Source organism: Pristis pectinata, chromosome 2 (assembly GCF_009764475.1).
Source record: "Pristis pectinata isolate sPriPec2 chromosome 2, sPriPec2.1.pri, whole genome shotgun sequence".
NCBI classification, from domain to species: Eukaryota; Metazoa; Chordata; class Chondrichthyes; order Rhinopristiformes; family Pristidae; genus Pristis; species Pristis pectinata.
In genome coordinates, this window is record NC_067406.1 from 130525842 (window position 1) to 130545415 (window position 19574).

General features: G+C 40.2%; 1 protein-coding gene across 2 annotated transcripts in view; it reads right to left on the bottom strand.

Moving 5' to 3' along the window:
* Window positions 1-8161: 8161 nt before the first annotated feature.
* adamtsl7 (ADAMTS-like 7) overlaps window positions 8162-19574 on the bottom strand; it is a 147407-nt gene continuing 135994 nt past the window's right edge. For both annotated transcript variants that reach the window (XM_052039164.1, XM_052039154.1), the window contains exon 12: window positions 8162-10826. In XM_052039164.1, coding sequence (XP_051895124.1) covers window positions 10687-10826 — 140 coding nt within the window. In that variant the 3' untranslated portion in view covers window positions 8162-10686. The remainder of the gene's footprint in view (window positions 10827-19574) is intronic.

Consider the following 19574-nt stretch of genomic DNA (forward strand, 5'->3'; position numbering starts at 1 on the left):
GAATGGGGACTAAAATGTGAATGAATTATAAATTTCTGAAATGCTAAACAGAAACTTGGTGATTTAGCTGACATACCATTAATGTAAGACAATAGCATGAAGTTACAGATTTAAGAACAAGGCCATTCAGGCAGTGAATAAGTGGGCAATTTTTTCCCTTATATCTTGTGCTCCTCATGTATTCACAGGCTATAGAACAGCTGCCCTTTCACCTCCTGACAGGAGCTAAACATGCCTTCCATGTTAAACACAGCTTAAGTTTACCGACTCCTGCCCTATACGCCTGGTTCCTGTGGAGAGCAAGTAGTTCTTAGCTGATTGATTTGCCAAACACCTCTGTTCTGCCATCAGGTGTGACCCCCGCGTTCACTGTCTCTCATATATGTACTAATTTATGCCTCCTTTTCCCTTGGCTCTGTTTAATAAATATATATGGCTCATCAATAACTTCTCTTGTTTGAAGAGCGTACATTGAATTATTTATATATATATATGTAGGCCTTTAATGTTGTCCCAAGGTGCCATGCAGGAGGCATTGAAATAAAGAGACTAGGCTACATAAGGAGACTCTGGGGAAGAAAGCCCAAAGCCAGGGCTAAGCAGGATTTTAGGAGCATCATAAAGGAGGAGAGAAAGGCAGAGGCTTAGATAGGGAAAGCCAGGGCTTACAACAACAACCATTTCCATTTATGTGGCATCTTTAACATTGCAAAACACCTCCCAGCAGAGTAATCAGACAAAAAAATTGCCTCCAAACCTAAAAAGCAGGTAACTGGGAAGGTCTTCTGCTTTGCCCCCACTGCAAATGCTGGCACTTAGCTGCCAGTCTATGCAGACATGCCGTACTTCAGCTAAATCGATGATGGCATTTTCTGCCCTGCCTCTGCTGCTGTGGTGATCCGATGGATTCTCATGGAGTCGAACATGATGTCCAGCAGCCATCCCAGCTCTCAGGCTGGGTAATCTGTTCCTGAGCCTTCGCATAGTTAAGCATGGCAAAAGCACAGCATTCCCATCCAAATAAAAGGATGGGAACTTCTGAGAGAAATGTGACATTTTTTACTTATTTAACTAGTTGGTTTTTAATGTGTGTGTGTGTGTAAACATACAGATGATAAATTCAGTAGTTTAATTTTTTTCTACTGATTTTTTTTGTGAGTCTTGAGTATTACTGGACGTTTGCGAATGGCAAAGATGCCCTCAAACATTCATCGGTCCAGGAGGGCCCTTAATGGCATTCAATGCCATTCTGTGACAGCAGCTGCTACCTCTGCTGAGACGGCCACTACGCTGTTCTGGGTCAGCGGAAAACTGTGTTGTAGGTTCCACTAGAACAAACATCATGAGTCAGGGGCAGGCAGCCAGCAACTTTGTGGCATGGAAGATTACACTAATCATTAGCTGGAAGCCCAAAAGCTTGGTTGAAGAGTTGGGTTTTGAAGCGTACCGTTAAGATGGAAAGAGACAGGTGGAGAGATTTTGGAAGGGAATTCCAGACTTAGGGCCTTGGTACTTGAAGCTACCAATTGTGGAGTGTCCACAAGGATGCAATTAACTCCTTCATTCTTTTCACAGGTCCTGCCTGTTTCATCTGGTTATATTTTTTGTATCTTTGCATTTTTCAGATGAACTGGATTAATTTGGGACAATTTTACCAACAAAAAATTATTCTGAAAATGTTGCATTCCTTTTACTTTTTGCATCAAATGTTATATTTTCCAAATTTCAGGGTATTTGCACTGTAAAGATGGGCCTTACTCCAATTTATATGGAAGGAATTAACATAATTTCAACACTAAAGGTCATTGACCTGGAATGTTAGTTCTGTCTTTCTCCATAGATGTTGCATCACCTGCTGAACATTTCTGGCCTTTGCTGTTTTATTTCAGGTTTCCAGCATCTGCAGTATTTTTCTTTTGTGCAAAAGATCATGAGCACTGTCAAAACAACACATCCTAACTCAAACCTCAGATTTCTCCACGATGAATTGTTTTACTTCCTTCACAATCTATGGCTGAAGAAGACTGACAAGATGCTCCAAGCTTCTGCTTCTATTCCAGGGCACTTTGCTGCCTTGGATATGCAATGGCACGGCTGCAGTGTTAAAGCTCATTTTATGTAGGACTCATTGGTAGCGTAGACAGCAACTTGAATACCATTAATTCGGGCAGAAACCCAACATCTCTGAGGTGGTGTGTCCACTCAGTATCGTGCACCAAATCCCCAACTTCATATTCCTAATCAAAAACATACTTTACACAATTAATAGTAAATAATTTTCTTTTATTTAACAATGTAAAAGGAATAAACCTTATTAGCTGCTTATCAGCACAGATAGAGAAGTCCAAACATTTCAGTCCTAAATAGAACCTCCGTTATCCCTCCAGGCAGATAATGGGAATTAGCGGATATGTGACTTCACACATAGGTAAATACAAAACAAATAACAAAATAACATTAGATGTTCATTTCAGCAACATCTCACAAGGGGCTGTCCTATACACATTCTAATTACTAACTGGGAGGATCCACTACATATAAAATAAATTATTTCAAATAAAAACGGACCACACATTTTTACAATCTCCCAAAGGGATATTTTAATCTGTTATTCGATTAAAATTACAATTTTTTTACACATCAAACTGCAATCACAGCATTTTCATAGTGTTAAATACCCCCTGCTTTTTGTTTGTAATGAAACTTCAATCTTAGCTCCTTTACCAGGTAGCTCTATCACATGTTTTCTCACTTCCTGGACCTGTGAGGCAGTGACTGTGTAGCATTGTAGCTTCTTTGTAGCTTCATACCATTTGCTGCCTTCTCCAAAACTGTTGGAAGTGCCCTTTATAAAACCCAGTGGTATTAAATCATTCTACAGTGACTGCTGCAACCTATTTGATTGGCTGATATGATTAGAGGCTCCAGAAGTATGGCAAGATTATTATTTGTCTAAATGATTGAATATTGCATTAAACTGTAGTTGCAATTGGCTCCCCTGTAATCTCATTAGTCAGGGATCCCTGCAGTGTCTTAAGTCATCATCTATGGTTTTCACTTACAGTATCTTTTGCTGTTGTCCTTTAGCAAAAACAGCCATTTATAGCTCCACTGAATACAATGGCAATCTCACCGGCTTTTGACCAGTTTTCATGCTGATATCACTTAGATTAAAAATAATGGTGACAGTGGACAGGCAGTGATGTGATCCACAGCTGCTGGCTTCATTTGTTTTTAATAAAAGGTTGCTCACACAGTTGTACACGATGGATGCTTGCAACAGGATGATGTGCGCTAGTGGAGCCGCCATCCCCCAAACTTGTAACAATTCACAAAAATGATGTCAATCGAATCAGAGGCAAACTGCTGGAGGAACTCAGCGGGTCAGGCATCATCTGTGGAGGCAGAGGGATCACCGATGCTTTGGGTCAAGACCCTGCATCAGGACTGAGGGTGTAGAGGGGAGACAGCTGGTATAAAGAGGTGAGAGAGAGGGGTGAGGCAGGAGCTGGTAGGTTATAGGTGGAACTGGGCGAGGAGGGGGATGATGCGCAGATGCGGGACAGTTGGAGTTGGGAGACCATAGTTAGTAGGTGATTGTTAGAGACAGATAAGGAGAGAGAGAAAAAAGGGGCAGATAGAACCAGGTGGGGGGAGGGAACAAAACTGGGTGGGGAGATGGTGGTAAATCAAATCACGCTGACTGGTCCCATTGAGAAGAGACTAGGCTGGCAAGAATACCGCATTTGGCAGGCACTGTACATTGGGTTCATGCAAATACTGTATTAATACTTTACAGCATTTGGAATAAAATGGCTGTGCTGCTATGAGTGTCAATGCCTTCATATCACGGTTTAGTCTGATTGGAAAAGCAGCCAACTGATGAGCTCAATGACAGTGAAACTCCAAGGGGTATGTCATCGATCTTGCCAAAGCAGGACAATCTGGGCCATGGGGTTTATCCAGTCATCAGCTAAACCATACAAAGCAGGAAGGTCACTAGTCAGGACTGGAATTAGTTCAACTCAGTCAAAGTGGCAGCTGAGAAGCTGTAAGTGCCTTCAACACTTCCGGGAGAGTGAAATCAGTCAGGCCTGATCACTGGCTCCTTTTACGCTATTCCTAAGTACAGTGGTCCATCATTGCCCCCACTTTCTGAGCTCAGGTGTGAATAATGGGTACTTGGGAAGGTTACTACAGGGTAATCTGCATCTTCAGGACAGGAAGAGAGCAAACTGGCAAGTGAAATATAAAATAGTAATTGACACCAGGTTCTGAATGGCTCATTGAATAAATTCACTTTGTGGTCTGACACCATCGAACAAGACCAGGGAATAGCAAGTATCATGGACCACAGAATTCTAGGAAATACTGAGTAACACTGACTTAAGAGAACATAAGCACATAGCCTAGGAGTAAGGAATTAGGGGAACTGGCACAGTCATAGAATAAGTTTGTGGTCTGTGCTACAATAACAAGTAACAAAATCCAGGAAACTGAGTAATACTCAGAGGAAACACTGACTAACACAGATGAAGAAAATCACAGGCCCATGTTTGGGGAAAAATATGACTATTACTGGATGATACCTAACCCAACTGGCAACGTAAAAGTTTGAAGAAATGAACAACCTTTTAACCCCCTTAACTAATATTTTTCAATTCAAGCTCAACAACAACATTGATTAAAAGACTGCTTTGATGTAAATGTTTCCAAATGTATTCCGAGCTCCTGCAATAAGCCAGCACATGCATCTCCATACAGAGAATTATGCAAGAAACACATCTTGGCATAAACTTTTTGAAGGCAACACTATTAAAATCAGAACATGTTTCAAACACCACAGTCTGGAATACATTTAGATTGTTTGCTCAAACTGCCTGCTTTAATCAAAGGGTTCCAGTCAATAACTGGTGTCAGCACGGTGATTACATTAAAATGAAATAGATGTTGAGGACCAATTTGGCTCAGCTTATTTGAACAGTCACAGATTGCTTTTGATCAACAGACATCTGAATGTTTGAGCCGTGAACATATTCACAGCTTTTGAGAAATCAGTTGAGAATGAATGAATCACATCTTAATGATCAAGACAAACGGTGCTCAGAAACATAGTGCAGAGGGAAGTCCAAAATGACTTCTTCATAATCCAACCAAATCATAAGTCTTTGATAGGGTTGGTTTTAACCCTACCTGCTCTGGAAAAGTGGTATGGACAGCAGGCTAAGATGTAGTGGTTCTGTCTCGATAATTCCTGTCTCCCCCCCCTGTAACTCTTCTCAGAAAATGGCAGTGGATAGACCCACATTTCTCCCAGGCAGGGGCTGACTCTAGATTCTAATGTTGCAGCCCAAAGACATCAGCCCAAAGCACTGCAATGGCATTTGAACTAAATGATGTTTGGCTCGTGTCATCAAACACATAAGCAGTCAGTCAGATGCCAGAAACATTTATGCTGGCCTTTATTTGCAGGACTACTCTTACTCTGGTCCTCTGGATGTCCTTGAACCTTTCCAGCCTGGCCTTGCTTCTCCTTGGCACCAACATAACAGTAGGAAACTGCTCACCTTGCTGCTCTTCTTTTTCTTGGACCCTCTAGTATCCTAGGGCTTGTGTCAGCTTGGGGCAGAGACTGATGCTGTGGTATCTCAATGAAATACTGGCTGATAAAGTGGCCTGGGCTTCAGTTTCTAAAGGGATTTCATTGCCTCTTCTCGTTCCACTCAGTCACCCCACCCCACCCCACTCCCTAGTTAAAAAATCAAGGTGACTATGCAATTGAGAGTGTGCTGTGGCCAGTTGTAAGAACCCTTTATGTATCTTGTATTGGAAGTAGCCTTTATGCTGTGAGTAACTATTCCATTCCATACCAGAAACTAATTTCAGCAAAAGTGTCAGGATATGGAGATTTTAATGAACAAAAGCACTGTGTTAGAAATTAAAATGTTTAAAACTGCTGCCAAATCTACTGAAACAGACTTCAATTCCTGACATTCACAGTTGATTCTGTGGCTTGTGGCATCTTATCCCTAATTGGAATACTAATAAAAACATCACATCAGCTCACTTCAGCAATCCGGATTTCCATAAATAATTTGCCCTGCCCATTTTTATTGAGGACTGTATCCACACATTGCTAACATATCTTGAACAGCAGCTTACATTCACATAAATTCCCTACATAGAAATTTGCCTTGGAGCAATTAAGGAAATGCATGGAGGGAAAGTGTTAGTGGCCACGGTGGAAAAGAAAGATTTATAGGAGGTTTTTGTAGGCATGATAAAAGGCTGTGAAGTAGCTTTAGAAGGGAATTTCCAGAGGGGAGGGGTGCAACTGTTGAACAAATGGACTCCCTGACTGTACAATGGCAGTATGAATAGGACAGAAATTTGGTATAGGTTTTGGGACACTTTGGGCTGGAATGTACAGCTGAAGATGGTCATGTTGGTGAGGAGGAATAAAGCCATGGAGAATATAAAGGTGACGGTGAGCATCCTTACAATGATATCCTGGCATTTAAAGGTGCAGTGGTTTTGTGAAAAGACAAGTTACAGCAGGCTGGATCTACTATGGTTAGTAAGGGCTGTAGGATACTTCCTTATCCTTACACAATGGAAAGGACTGGCATTGGAAGCAAACACTATTGAGTTTGTTTATCATTTGCAGCCTGAGATATATTTCCCCTCTGTGGATGTAATAACTCAAACATTCAAATTAAACCTAACGAATGTCTACAGTGTAAAAAAATATTCTACAGGCGACTATTGGATAATCTTGATGACTGGGAAAAATGAGAACACTGTGTATCAGGTGGACTGGTTTTGCAACAGCATGACAAAAATGTAAAGAGCTTAGGCTCGCATTTGTGAGAATAATGCAGGAAAGTAGTCAATCTGCTAAACTAGAAATAGCGCAGTTACAAATGGAACACAGGGACTTGATAATACCCAAGCTCCGTTACATTAGATGAGAAAAGTTGGTCTAATTATTCCCAATTACAGTATTTTCCACAATACCCCTCTCATTCTCTTCTGTGCCTCACAAGTCTTGTCCACTGGATTCTTCCTCCACTCCATGACTCATTGGCGTGTTTGTATAATAAAGGTTTTCCCCTAGTTCTACAAGATTAGCCCTTCAATCTCCTTTCCAATCTGCTCCTTGGCAACTTTACCTTTTCCAAGATATAATGGAAAAGTATTGTGGGTCAGAGCATACTCAGGGTGAGAGATGGAAACAGATTCTGGTATATCCCCTTCTTATTTACTATCTCAGCCCACTGTGACAACAAAGACATAGAAATAACTTTGAGACCAGTAACCACATCCATACAACTTAAAAAAATGACAACCTGACAATTGCTTTGTTGCATCTAAAGATTGAAAATTACTTTTCCATTTGTACAAACACCAACCATTATGGCATGTTACTTATTTAAGAACACAAGAACATTAGGAAAGTAAGGAAAAAGGAACAGTAGTAGGCCATTCAGAACTTTGAACACGCTCCACTACACTAACTACGTTTGGAATTTGCTTACAGATATTGTAAAGCCAGGATCAACTGTGGCCGTCAAGAAGGAATTGCATAAAAATACGGTGAAGAAAATTTGGGCTGGAACTAGTGAATTGCTCAAGTAGCAAGCTGACGAGGACATAATGGGTTGAATGGCCTCCTTTTGTGCTATAACCATTCACTGATTCTATGGTTCAATGATTTCCCCTGTCTCTTAATACCCTAAAATCTACCAACCTCTTTTTGAAAATACTCAGTCACTGAACATCAATTGTCCTTTGAGGGAGAAAATTCCATTAATTCACAATATGAATGAAGATATTTCTCCTCCTCTTAGTCATATATATAGGCAACCTCTGATTCTGAAACTTTTCTGTTCTCACCACTTTAGGGTAGTATCTTCACAACATTTGATCTGTCAAGCCTCTTAAGAATTTTACCTGTTTTCAAACAAATCACTTTCTATACTTTGGGAAATATAGGCTGGTCTGAAACATCTTTTCTCAAAGAATAATCTCCTCATGCCAGAAATTAGTCTAATCAATTTTTTCTTAGACTCCTTCAAAGACAAATGTAATCTTGCATTTGACCTTGGAACAGAAATGTGTATTATACTCTATATATAGTCTCAGACTCCATAATTTTTAAACTCGTATTCTTTTGTAATAAAAGTAACAGACTATTTGGTGTGTCTGCATTTTAACTTCCTTTAGAACCAGGTGCATCTGAATGTCAATATTATCCAGTCTTCCACCTTTTTTTTATAAAGGAATCTGACTGTTCCCATTGGAAGTGGTTAACATCACATTTCTCTAACATTATATTGTTTTTGCCATGTCCATTTCCACTCAGTTAACCTCTCTAAGATTCTTTTGCAGCCTTTGTGCATCCTTACCTTCCCATCCACCTTTGCATTGTCAGCAAATGCAGTCACATTAAATTCACCCCTCTCATCCAAGTTGCTGGAAGGTAAGGATGGTGATCCTCGCAGTACACCAAGATTTCACACTGGCAACCTGTTTAATGTTTCCTATCTGTTAACCAATCCTCAATCCATGCTGTATATTATCTGCAAATCCATGAGAGCTATTTTTTTGTAAGAATCTCTTATGTGGCACATTATTCAAAGCATTTTGAAAGTCCAAACACATCACATTCACTGATTCCCCTTTATTAACCCCTATTATTTACAAACTCAAAGAGTTCTAACAAACGAATCAAATACAATTAACTTTTCACATTGACCCTGAAATCGTATTATGATTGAAGTGTCCTGTTACCATGTCCCTAATAATAAATTTGAGCGTTCTCCTTACTGCTTACGTCACACTTACTGGATTGTAATTTTTGGTTTCTTTTTCCCGTCTTTCATGATGAGTGAGATTATGCTACTTCCAATCTGTGGCAATCATTCCAAAGTTTAGGGAATTCTAGAAGATAGAACCAATCTCTTGGGCAAAAAGGTCAGATTGAAGTAGTGGGCTGAAGGGCCTGTCTCTGTGCTGTACAACTCTATGACTCTGTATATCTACATCTCTTCTAAAGCCCATCATTTTGGCCATCAGATGCAAGAAACTCATTTCATTTATTTCTTTAGTACTATTTTATTACTACTAGATTTGAATCACCAAGATTTTTGGATTAGTCTCCAACTGTGAAGACAGACATAAAGAATTTGATTAATGTCTCTGCCACTTCTTTATTCCCTAATATATTATCTCTTGCCAGGGATGTTGTTTATTTTTGTTAATCTCTTGCTTAAGATTTAATGCAAAGTAGCGTGAGTTAAAAAAAATATAAAGTTTGTCAAGCAAGGTAAATAGAAGTACAACATTGCAACTGTTCAGAATACCATCCAATGGTGTAATGGGAACGCTAATGTATTAGTAACATGGGCTTTGGCTGAAGAATTCATTTACTGGAGAGGTGAGCTTCAGTAGGGGATTTGCCAGAGGGATGACAGTTTAATTACAGCATTGAGACTCTTGGAGGCATGGGTTTTATGGCAAAGATGAACAATTATGGCTAATGAACTGTGGGATATAAAGTACCATAAGGATAAGGAAAATGGAACTTTCTCTGTCCTAAGTATGACATTCTTGGGGAAATTTGTTTAAATTAAATAAAACATTGGAATTTATATCTCACTCTTTACTCCCAACTCTTGACTACTCAATAAATGCACTGAAATACGAGCAAAGAAACCATCAGGTGACTTTAAACTTTTTTTTGCCTGGTTTAGTAAACAATGGGAGGTTTAGTTCCAACACCTGTTAGCTCTGTTGCCAACTGACCATATTGATGCTGACAATGCCATTGTTGTTTCAAACTGATATGATTGGCTCACATTGAAAGCCCGTGTTAGTAAATTTCTGATGAACATCCAGATATGGTTAAATGCTAATAGATGGAATGTGTACATAAAGGAAGGGCAGAAAGCAGGTTCTACTGTATAATTCCATAGAGTTGGAAAAGTTGCTTTAATGGGATAATTCTCTAGTCAATAGATGTAAGATACTGCATTAACACGATGTGAAGAAATTGTTTATCAGTTAAATTAAAAGCAAACCTACAAATGAACCTTGAATTGAAAACCATATTAAAGAAGAAATTTGGTCAAGGAATAGGAAAAGGTTATTGAAATGTGATGTATGCTTTCTCTAACCAGCCTTCTGAAACTTGAGATTTATCCTCTTCTGTTCTGTGTGATGTAGTAATGCTCTTTGAATCCCATTTTTCAAATTTTGTCCCAAGTACTTCAATGGGACTGGATTTCAAAACAGAAATTCAATTCAAATACATTACTACACTGCATGTTAATGCAAACAATGGAGGACAAATTTCTACACTGAGGTTTTACTTCTGCAAAGGAAGATCTCAAAACCTATTATGAATACATTTCATTCACTTGTAGAATGCATTTTATATATCTAAAACAGTAAATTAACAAAAAAAATCAGTATTTTGACCAAAGACCAGCATGATAATGGTATAAGATTATATTAATACTATACAGTATATTTCTTCTTTATAAACTAGCCACATCATACTAAATTTGACCATCTTTCTTTGCAATTATGATGTTGTCAACACAGTAGAGTTTGCAAGTGCTCCTATGGTTAATGTTACTGCATCACGATCTGTGAGGGAGTCTGGGTGGTGAAAGAGGGGAGTTATCTCCTTCTGAGCTGGGCAGCTCTTCTTCTAGCCTTGGCACAGGATGCACAGCACGCTGTTTTGTAGTATGTATAGACACAGAGTCTGGCTTGGACCACAACATTACAGTTGAAGTACATGTCCCTGCAATTTTCATCTGCAACGATAAAAGGAAAGGAAGCAAGACAGAATTAGATCTGCAGACTCAACAGCCCAAATATATCATTGCTTGCTGATGTGGGGAATATATGACATTTTCAGCAGGTTTACGACAAATGTGAGATGCTTGCAAGCACCCTGATAATACTAACAAGGTACAGATTTTCCTCAGCTTACGAATGCCCTACTTATGTACAGCCTGTAGATATGAATGAGTGTTTGAGAGACCAGAGGGATAGATTCGCCAGCTGCTGTGGAGCTGCGGGCATCTCCTGCCATGTGGGAACTCAGTCCGTGGCAGCATTTCCCACTTGCAACCTGTTTGGGTTCACAGGAACGGAACCCTGCCATAACCTGGCGAGGACCTGTACAATTTATACAGCCTTTTCACAAGGATAAAATGTTCCATTGAGCATCACCAGGGCATTCTAGTTTTATTATACTCAGACTCAAGGACACATACCTCAAGGGTATCCCAGTATTAACTAAGCAGTTTAATACTAAGAGCAGGAACATAAGAAAAGAGTACGAATTAAAAGATGATGCCTCATTAGTAGGTCAGACATGACAGAGTCATTAATTATGAAGGAAGTGGTAGCTCAGGCAGGTGCTCAAGAGAACTCAGGGAGTGATTTTTAATTTTAATAAACAGCTGGCAGGAAGTGAGCTGAAAGCCAGTTCAATAGGGAAACAAAAATCAATCCCTTAAAGTGACAATTCCATGCATATCTTATCAAGACTATGTGTATGGAAGACAAAAAGAGCCATCACATTTTATAACATAAAACTCACTCTTGAAAGCTCCATGTGTAGAACTAAATACTCAACTATTTTCTTCAGTTTGTGAAGTCATAGCTTTTTTTACTAGTCCCTTAACCATTCAGAGAGATGGTTTTCATTTTAACTGCTTTTTGAACATTTAATGTATCAACTAGAGGAAGTGATGCCTGATTTTCTGGGGTCACTTTGTCTGAAGCTACACTCAACCAAAGCGTGGAGTGCTTGTACCTCTGAATGTCATTTCTAATGATGGGTATTCTAATGATCTCTGGGGCAATCTCATCACAAAGAATTTTACAATTTGCAGATGAAGGTACTGATGCCTTAAGTATTGTGAACTTCCTAAAGAACACAAAGTAAGCATATGATTTATGCAATATAAAATGTTGCATAATGTAGTTTGCCTGTAGCTGTTTTTCATACAGATAAATTGCTCCTTGTCACATTCTGTGGAATCTTGATGAGTCATTTTATAAGATTATTTCTCTGCTACTTGCAAGCCTGTCATGTGGCCGTTCTTCATCTTGACAATACATTTGACAGGAAAATTTGAAGCTCACAACTGTTGCCCACAAAAAGGCAATACACCTCTCATATCCTTCCTTTTACATTTGTTTAAGTGTGTGGATAAACCCAAATTTACATATATTATTGTCCATGCAATTTAAATTATTTCTTAATATACCCCTGCATGTTCAGCATAGGAGTTAAAACTGGCTTTCTAATTGAATCACATTTATGCATATCTCCTCCAGCATAAAATCCTCAAACTGCCATTCTCCCCTGTATAATATGAGCATCTTTCTCCTCATTGCTGGAGAAAATTCTCCTATATCTGGTTATCACTGGCTGCTTTTCATCTTCGTCTGGTTGCACTCTACAGCAAGGGATGTAGTCCACCCCATTTTAGCTACTCATTGGCTTCAGTCTGCTGCACCTCTTCAGCAGACTTCCTCAGATGATGCCTATTCACGTGGCATGTGGCATTCACCTCACAGAACCTAGTTTGTACATCCCTGATGAATGCAGCTTTCTGCCTCCTTTCTTGTTGGTGTCATGGTTCAATTCCAACCAGCTGGTCTAAAGGGTGACATCTTCTTAGCTATCTTGTTGTTTTCAGAAGCTTGCTCTTCCTTCTCTCTCTCCCTCTCTCTCTCTTTCTCTCTCTCTCTTGCTCTCTGTCTGCTTATTCCAGCTGAAAGTTTAAGCTTCAGCAGCATTGCAGCTGTTGGCAGTATTGTTCTGGTTCAGCAGATCATTTGGGTTGGGCATTGATGTATTGTTATAAGCCAAGAGACTGAGGTATGTGTCCATGTGTGCTTATTTTCCCTTTCTCAGAAGTGACTTGGCTCCTTTTGCAGCTTTCTCTGTCTGGATTGTGGATAGTGTGCAGATGATGTTCTACAGGTCAATTCTCACTTGGCTACAAACTTTGAAAACTCACCTGCAGCGAATTGTGGGCCTTTGCCTGTTACCACCTCACCTGAAATACCACATAAAACAAACTGAGTCTTCAGCTTGTGAATGACAGCTGAAGAGGTGGTCGAATGAATGTATTGACCAAAGGACACTAAGAATGTAAAAAGTTTTTGTGATGTTTTTCTTTCTGTATATATATTTTATTATAAATAAAGTTTATTTTTGAAACAGAAAAAGGTGGTCGAATCAGTTGGTCATTTTCCTGTGCATTGGAAAAATAATTGACAGTCACCAGGTGGTTTTTAGCCTCACATGTGAAGAGATCCACCTCACCCAAGGTCCATTCAGCCCCCTCATGTTGGACTTCCTCCATAGATCTGCACACATCACAATTTTGTGTGAAGTCTCTGATTCCTGTGTTCATTCCCCGTTTTTCACAAGTTTTCCCCAAACTGCCACTCTCTCCCATTTCTCTCCTTAAACACTTCAGCACCACTACTCTCTCGCCTCTGAGAAATGTAGAGCTCATCGGGAAAGTGGAATCACGGGGAAAGACTGTGTCTTGCTCCTGTTGCTTTTGGCCATTCTCTTGGAGCAACTGCAGGCAATTCTTGCAGCATTGCATCAAGTGATGTGCCTTGCTGTGGTTCCTCCATAAACAGCTTTGCTATAGTTGGATCCTTCAGCACGTTCACCTTCTCCAATTCCCTGTGTCTGCAATCTGTCTTTTCTGCAGGAAGATTTGGATGACAGGGTGCTTGTGATGTACATCTGGATAGTAAGACAATCTGTGTATCATATGTCTTTGAAGCTTACAGGAGATTCATTACAATCACTTCAAGGTCTGTAATGAGTACATATCTCCCATATGTGTCCTGGTGCAACCTTTCAAGTCCAAATGTTGCAGCCAATAGCTACTTTACAATTTGAATGTATCATGTCTCATTATCTGTCAGGTCTCCTCTTGCATGTGCTATTGGTTGGCGATCTTTCATGGTTGCCGTTCTTTCGAACTTATCTGAGGTGGCTGCTAGTGATGTCAGCTTTTCTTTTGGTCCTCAAAACAGCATATCACTCGCTGTACCCTGATCTTTTATTTGATTCACTGCAATTCGTGCTCATGGATTTTTATGCAATATCTCCCAAAAGATGTGTTAAAAGTGATCAGAAACAAATTCTCCCTGTGAATCTCCACAAGCCAAAGTCCATTCTTGGCGGCCAGCATACTGAAGGTTTTTGCTCTGCTCACATCTGGCATGATATCTTCAATTGTCTTCACTGGATAATGGTTCCTCTTCATTGCCTTATTCAGATCACTTGGATCCAAAGAGATCATCAGCTTGCTTGGCTTATCCACACACACCAAGCTTGATACCCAAAGGGTAGGAATGTTCACTGGCACAATCACAAAATCACTGCAAGATTACAGTACAGGACAAGGCCACAGTAAAGAAGGAGGCCATTCAGCTTATTAGGATCTTACTGGCTCAATGCACTCCAGCTAGTCCCAGTGTTTCCTCAAGTCACATCCATACTTTTGCTGATCACTTTCACATCCCATGGTCTTGACCCTAGTACAATTGGGAAGTTATCCCCCCCCCTCCCCAATAACCCATTTTTGAAGGAGAACAACCCCAGTTCCTAGTGCAACTAGAGAACCTCATCCCTGGAATCAGTTTCATAAATCTCTTCTGTAATTTCTCTCAAGCTTTCACATCTTTTCCATATGGTGATGACCAGAACTACAGTTATTTCAAACCCCTTTGCATTATGACTTGCTTGCTCTTGTACGCTATCCCTCTCTTTATAAGAGTTTCGAATCCAGTATACTTTTAATCATCTTCTCAACCTAATCTGCCACTTCCTTCTTCCCTTTTAGAATTGTACCCTTCAAGTATTGACTCTCCTCATTCTTCTTATGTAAAATTTTACATTTTACTGCATTAAATTTGACCTGCCACATGTCTGCCCATTCTCACTGGCATGCCAAAATCTTGTCTGAATCTTATATCTGACTCTATCCTTCTCATGGTTCACCATGTTTCCAAATTTTGTGTCTTCTGAAAATTTTTATGTTGTACCAGCTATAGAAATGATGTCAATAAGCTGTAAAGGATGTAGAAAAGATTCATGGGGATGTTACCAGGACTGAAGGGCTTGAGATATAAGGAGACACTGCATAGGCTGGGACTTCTTTCCCTGAATTGTAGGAGGCTGAGGGGTGACCTTACAGAGGTATATAAAATCATGAGGGGCATAAGTAAGGTGGATGGTCACAGTCTTTTTCTTAGGCTAGGGGAGTCTAAAACCAGAGGGGGTGGATTTAAGGTGAGAGGGGAAAAATTTAAAGTGGACCTGAGGGGCAGGTTTTTCACTCAGAGGGTAGTGGGCATTTGGAATGAGCTGCTGGAGGAAGTTGCACAGGTGGGTGCAATTACAATGTTTAGAAGACTTTTAGACAGGTATATGGATAGGAAAGGTTTAGAGGGAACAATCTCCATCTCCATCATTCTTTCAAGCTCAGCTCAGTAGTTCTTAAAGGCTTTAAGGAGTCTTCCAGTGAATCATTAGATAGGCATGATTGTTCAGTACAGCTCTCTACCATGATGACCACCTTCACTTTTGTTTTCTCCTTTTTATTAGCCATCGTCAACTTGTATGGAGAGAAAGTTCCTCTGTTCATTGTTTCCAATCATTTGGCAAGTTCTTGTCTCTAAGTCCAGCCTTAACTGCTCTAATACACAAGTTCATAGTATTCAAACTAATGGATGAATCCCAGATCTGGTGTCTCCAGTCATTCTGTTGGGTGTTTACCACGTCCTTTGTCAATGGGGTCATATATGTCTAGTATTCAGTCACATGGTCAATTGCATCTCAGTCCAGTAGATGAATTCAAAATCTGTCCTTCTAATTCCTTATATTAAACCCTTTTTCTCTTCCAGTGATCTGCATTGTGTTTCTCAAAAGTAACTGGGTGTTGTAAGCAAAACCTCACTGAAGTTGAAAAAATATGTTCAAACTGCTTTCTGATACCATGCTGTGTTATACTGTTTGCCAATAACTGTTCTACCTGTAGGTAAAGTACTCCTTGTTACATCTGGTGGGTTCTTGGGGTGTCACGTTAGCAGGTTATTTCTGAGCTAATCACAAGCCTGAAATATGATCATCTTCCACCTTGGTACAACTTCAGGATGCGTCTGAAGTTCATAACAGTTGCACTACCATGAAATAGTGCCTGATGGTTCTAAATCTCTTGCAAAAGGCAGATTCTATCACTTTTGGCTTGAGTATTTCTACACCTCCCTCCTCTGCCCAACAAGGTCCACGGAACAGGGAACAAACATTGCAATGCAATCTGAGCTGAATTTACAAGTCTGCTGGGGGATGTGATTGGGGCCATGGTGTACGTGGATATGAATCTAATTACAGGTTCAATTACACTTACAGATGGCCCCAAAATTACATTATCCAATCTAGACTAAACGACCGGAGCACAACTGCCAGCGCTTGCTTGTGCTGTTCGTGATGCAGTCGAGGGGGCAGTCATTGCTTTCTACCAGCTATATGAACCTGACCTTCAGACAACATCCAGAGAAGGTTTGCAATCAAGTTCATATCTAAAAAAGTGCCAACCTGGTAAAATTGCAATACAGCATGTCATGTGTGCAAAACAGCAAAAGCAACCTGTTATAGACAGAGCTAACTGATCTCACAGGCAATGGATCAAATCAAAGCATCAAAGTGGTGAATGGTGACAGACAATGAAACAAATAATGGGGAGAGGAGTCTCTATCCTCATCCTTCATGATGACTGAAGCATTCAAGTGCCAAGTGGAGGAACTATCTTGGCTTCCCACCATCACAGAAAGCAGTCTTCAGGCAATTCAGTTCACCCCATGTGGTATCAAGAAATGGCTGAGTGCATTGGGTAGGGCAATAACATCCTGGCTGTTGTACTGAATGGACACTGCGCTCCAGAACTAACTGTGCTTCTAGACAAGCTGTTCCATTGTAGCTATTGACAACTCCCTGACAATATGGACATTTGCTGAGGTATGTCCTGTTCACAAAAGGCAGGGGAAATCCAATCTGACTAATTATCAATCATCAACAAAATAATGGAAGCTGTTGTTGACAATGCTATCAAGCAACACTTACCAATGCTTAGGCTAGTATTTTTCCCAGGGCCAATCGAGCCCAGACCAGGACCATTTGGGCCCAGACCTCAGAGACCAAAGAGGTGAGGTGATAGTGACTGCTCTTGACATCAAAACAGCATTTGACCAAATGTGGCATCAGGGAACCCTGGTAAAACTGAAGTCAATGGGCATCAAAGGAAAAATATTCGATTGGTTGGATGATATGGTTGTTGAGAGGTTAATTATCTTAGCACCATGATATTATTGCAGGAGTTCCTCAGGGTGGTGGTTTAGGCCCAACCATCTTCAGCTGCTTCATCAATGATCTTCCTTCCTTCAAAAGATTAAAAAGGTTTGTTTGCTGATGTTTGCACAATGTTCAATTCCATTTGCAACTCTTCAGCACCTGAAGCTACCCACAATGGCAGCAGTGAAGATGGTTCCCACTACACATCATCCTGCCTTGGAAATATATTGCTATTTCTTCATCGTTCCTATGTCAAAATCCTGGACTTTTCTCTCCAAAAGCATTGAGGGAGTACTTTCATCAAATGGACTGCAGCAGTTCAAGAAAGTGGCTCACCATAACCAAGTCCACAATGAACAGAATGGTCCCATCAAATGTGCAACTAATACTGAAGCATACCAGTTTGACTGCCATCATAATTAACTGTGCTTTCCCGGAGAGTGGGACAATGGAGGTAGGCAAATGAAGGGCTGGAGAGAATATTTGGTCTGTCTCCATTCACCACTGCATCAAAAATGCAAAAGAGCTGGCCCCATAAGTCAGAGGTAGAATCACCAAGAAGGAAGGTCTGGATCTTGGTTTAAGATTTCTTTGCAAAGGCATGAACCTAGTTATCGGGTGTCCATTAATCCAGAGTAAACAGAATCTAGCAATTAATACTTACAACGGTAACTTTTTGTGTTCAGGCATAAACAAATTTGTGTGGTCAAATACAAATCTCCAAAATATCAATTTTTCAAAAAAATGATAATTGGAGACGTCCAGCAATTCCCTGTTTTCTAATTACTAAATCATTAGAGAATACATTGCAAATCAAGGTTTGCAGTTGGCATCAGTGTCACAGAAAAGACACCATTCTTGACCTGATACCTGAAGGAAAACGATCACCTTCAGGATTTTTTCTTCCCACGTCAAAGAGAAAACACTCTTATGACTGAGAGAGTTGTTTGTGATTGTTGGTGTTCTATTCAGTTGGATTCTGAAATTCTGTGTGAGGTTTCCCAATGTATGAGTTTTCTGTGTGATAAACTGAGAGCCAATCAGCATAACACCTGTGGAAGTAGGTGCAGAAGACTGAAAATCAAAACCTTTAGGTATTTCCTTTGAAGCTCCAGTTGTGGCAGGAGATTGCAGTGGGATTTCAGGATCTTTATTACCTGTCTGAGAAGGGTGAAAACACCACAAGGAGTTGTTGAGGAAATCATCAAGGACTGATATCAAAGCAGTTACATGCAAACCTTTCCAGCAAAAATAAAATGGCCAACCTAACACTTCACACATGCCTACAAAGACAGCAGGTGGATTATTTTCTTTGTAAAAAATATTGAACTTGTTAATATTAGGGCCAGCTTCCAACTGTGAATCAAAGTAACCTGCCTGAATCTCTCGAAAGTGGAGTAAAAATAGCCCTCACTCTTCCCAGCTCCAGGGCAGGTGGAAGAGAGAGCCTTATTATTTATTTTTCTGTCTGGCCTGCTTTGTAAAGGCTTCTTGGAACTCATGCCAGCCCTTAGCTGTGGAGAACTCTGTTGAGTTTAATTGGTGTGCAATCTTCAGATAGTGTTGGATATAACCCTTTGAAGTGAGGAATGTTGGCTAATAATTGGCCTGTTCCTGACCACTAGAATTTTTGGGCAGTTGTTAAAACAGGGTGGAGGCCCTTTTAGAATTGGGATCTGCTGGAAATTCTCACCCTCAGCTGCCAATCCACCTATTTTCCATCATCCCAGCTGGCAGATTTTGAAGCCAGGAGAGCCTGCCCCTGTTCTTCCACATATTTATTATGCTCCAAGCCAAGTCTAGATAGCAATCTCTTCTCGAGTTTCTATTGTTTGAAAGCCAGCCTTCCTCATATTTCAGATTGTTAACCTCAATATTTTCAATGGCAGTGTTCTTCAGAAACTCTGTAAACTGCATGTGGTTTTAAACAAATGAGACAACAATTTTTACAATAGATGTATGCAAACTGACCCTCTGTGATACCTGTGCTTGTGCACCTTGTTCTTTCATGTGTATCAAGGGACTGAGGCAGATTTGTACTTTTGACACTGGTGGAACTTAAAACGAAATGGCAAGGGGAATAATGAATGTCCAATGCCTGTTTCTGCAGCATCTTTGAGAGTGCAAATCTACCTTACTCTCTTCACAACCCAGTAAGTTC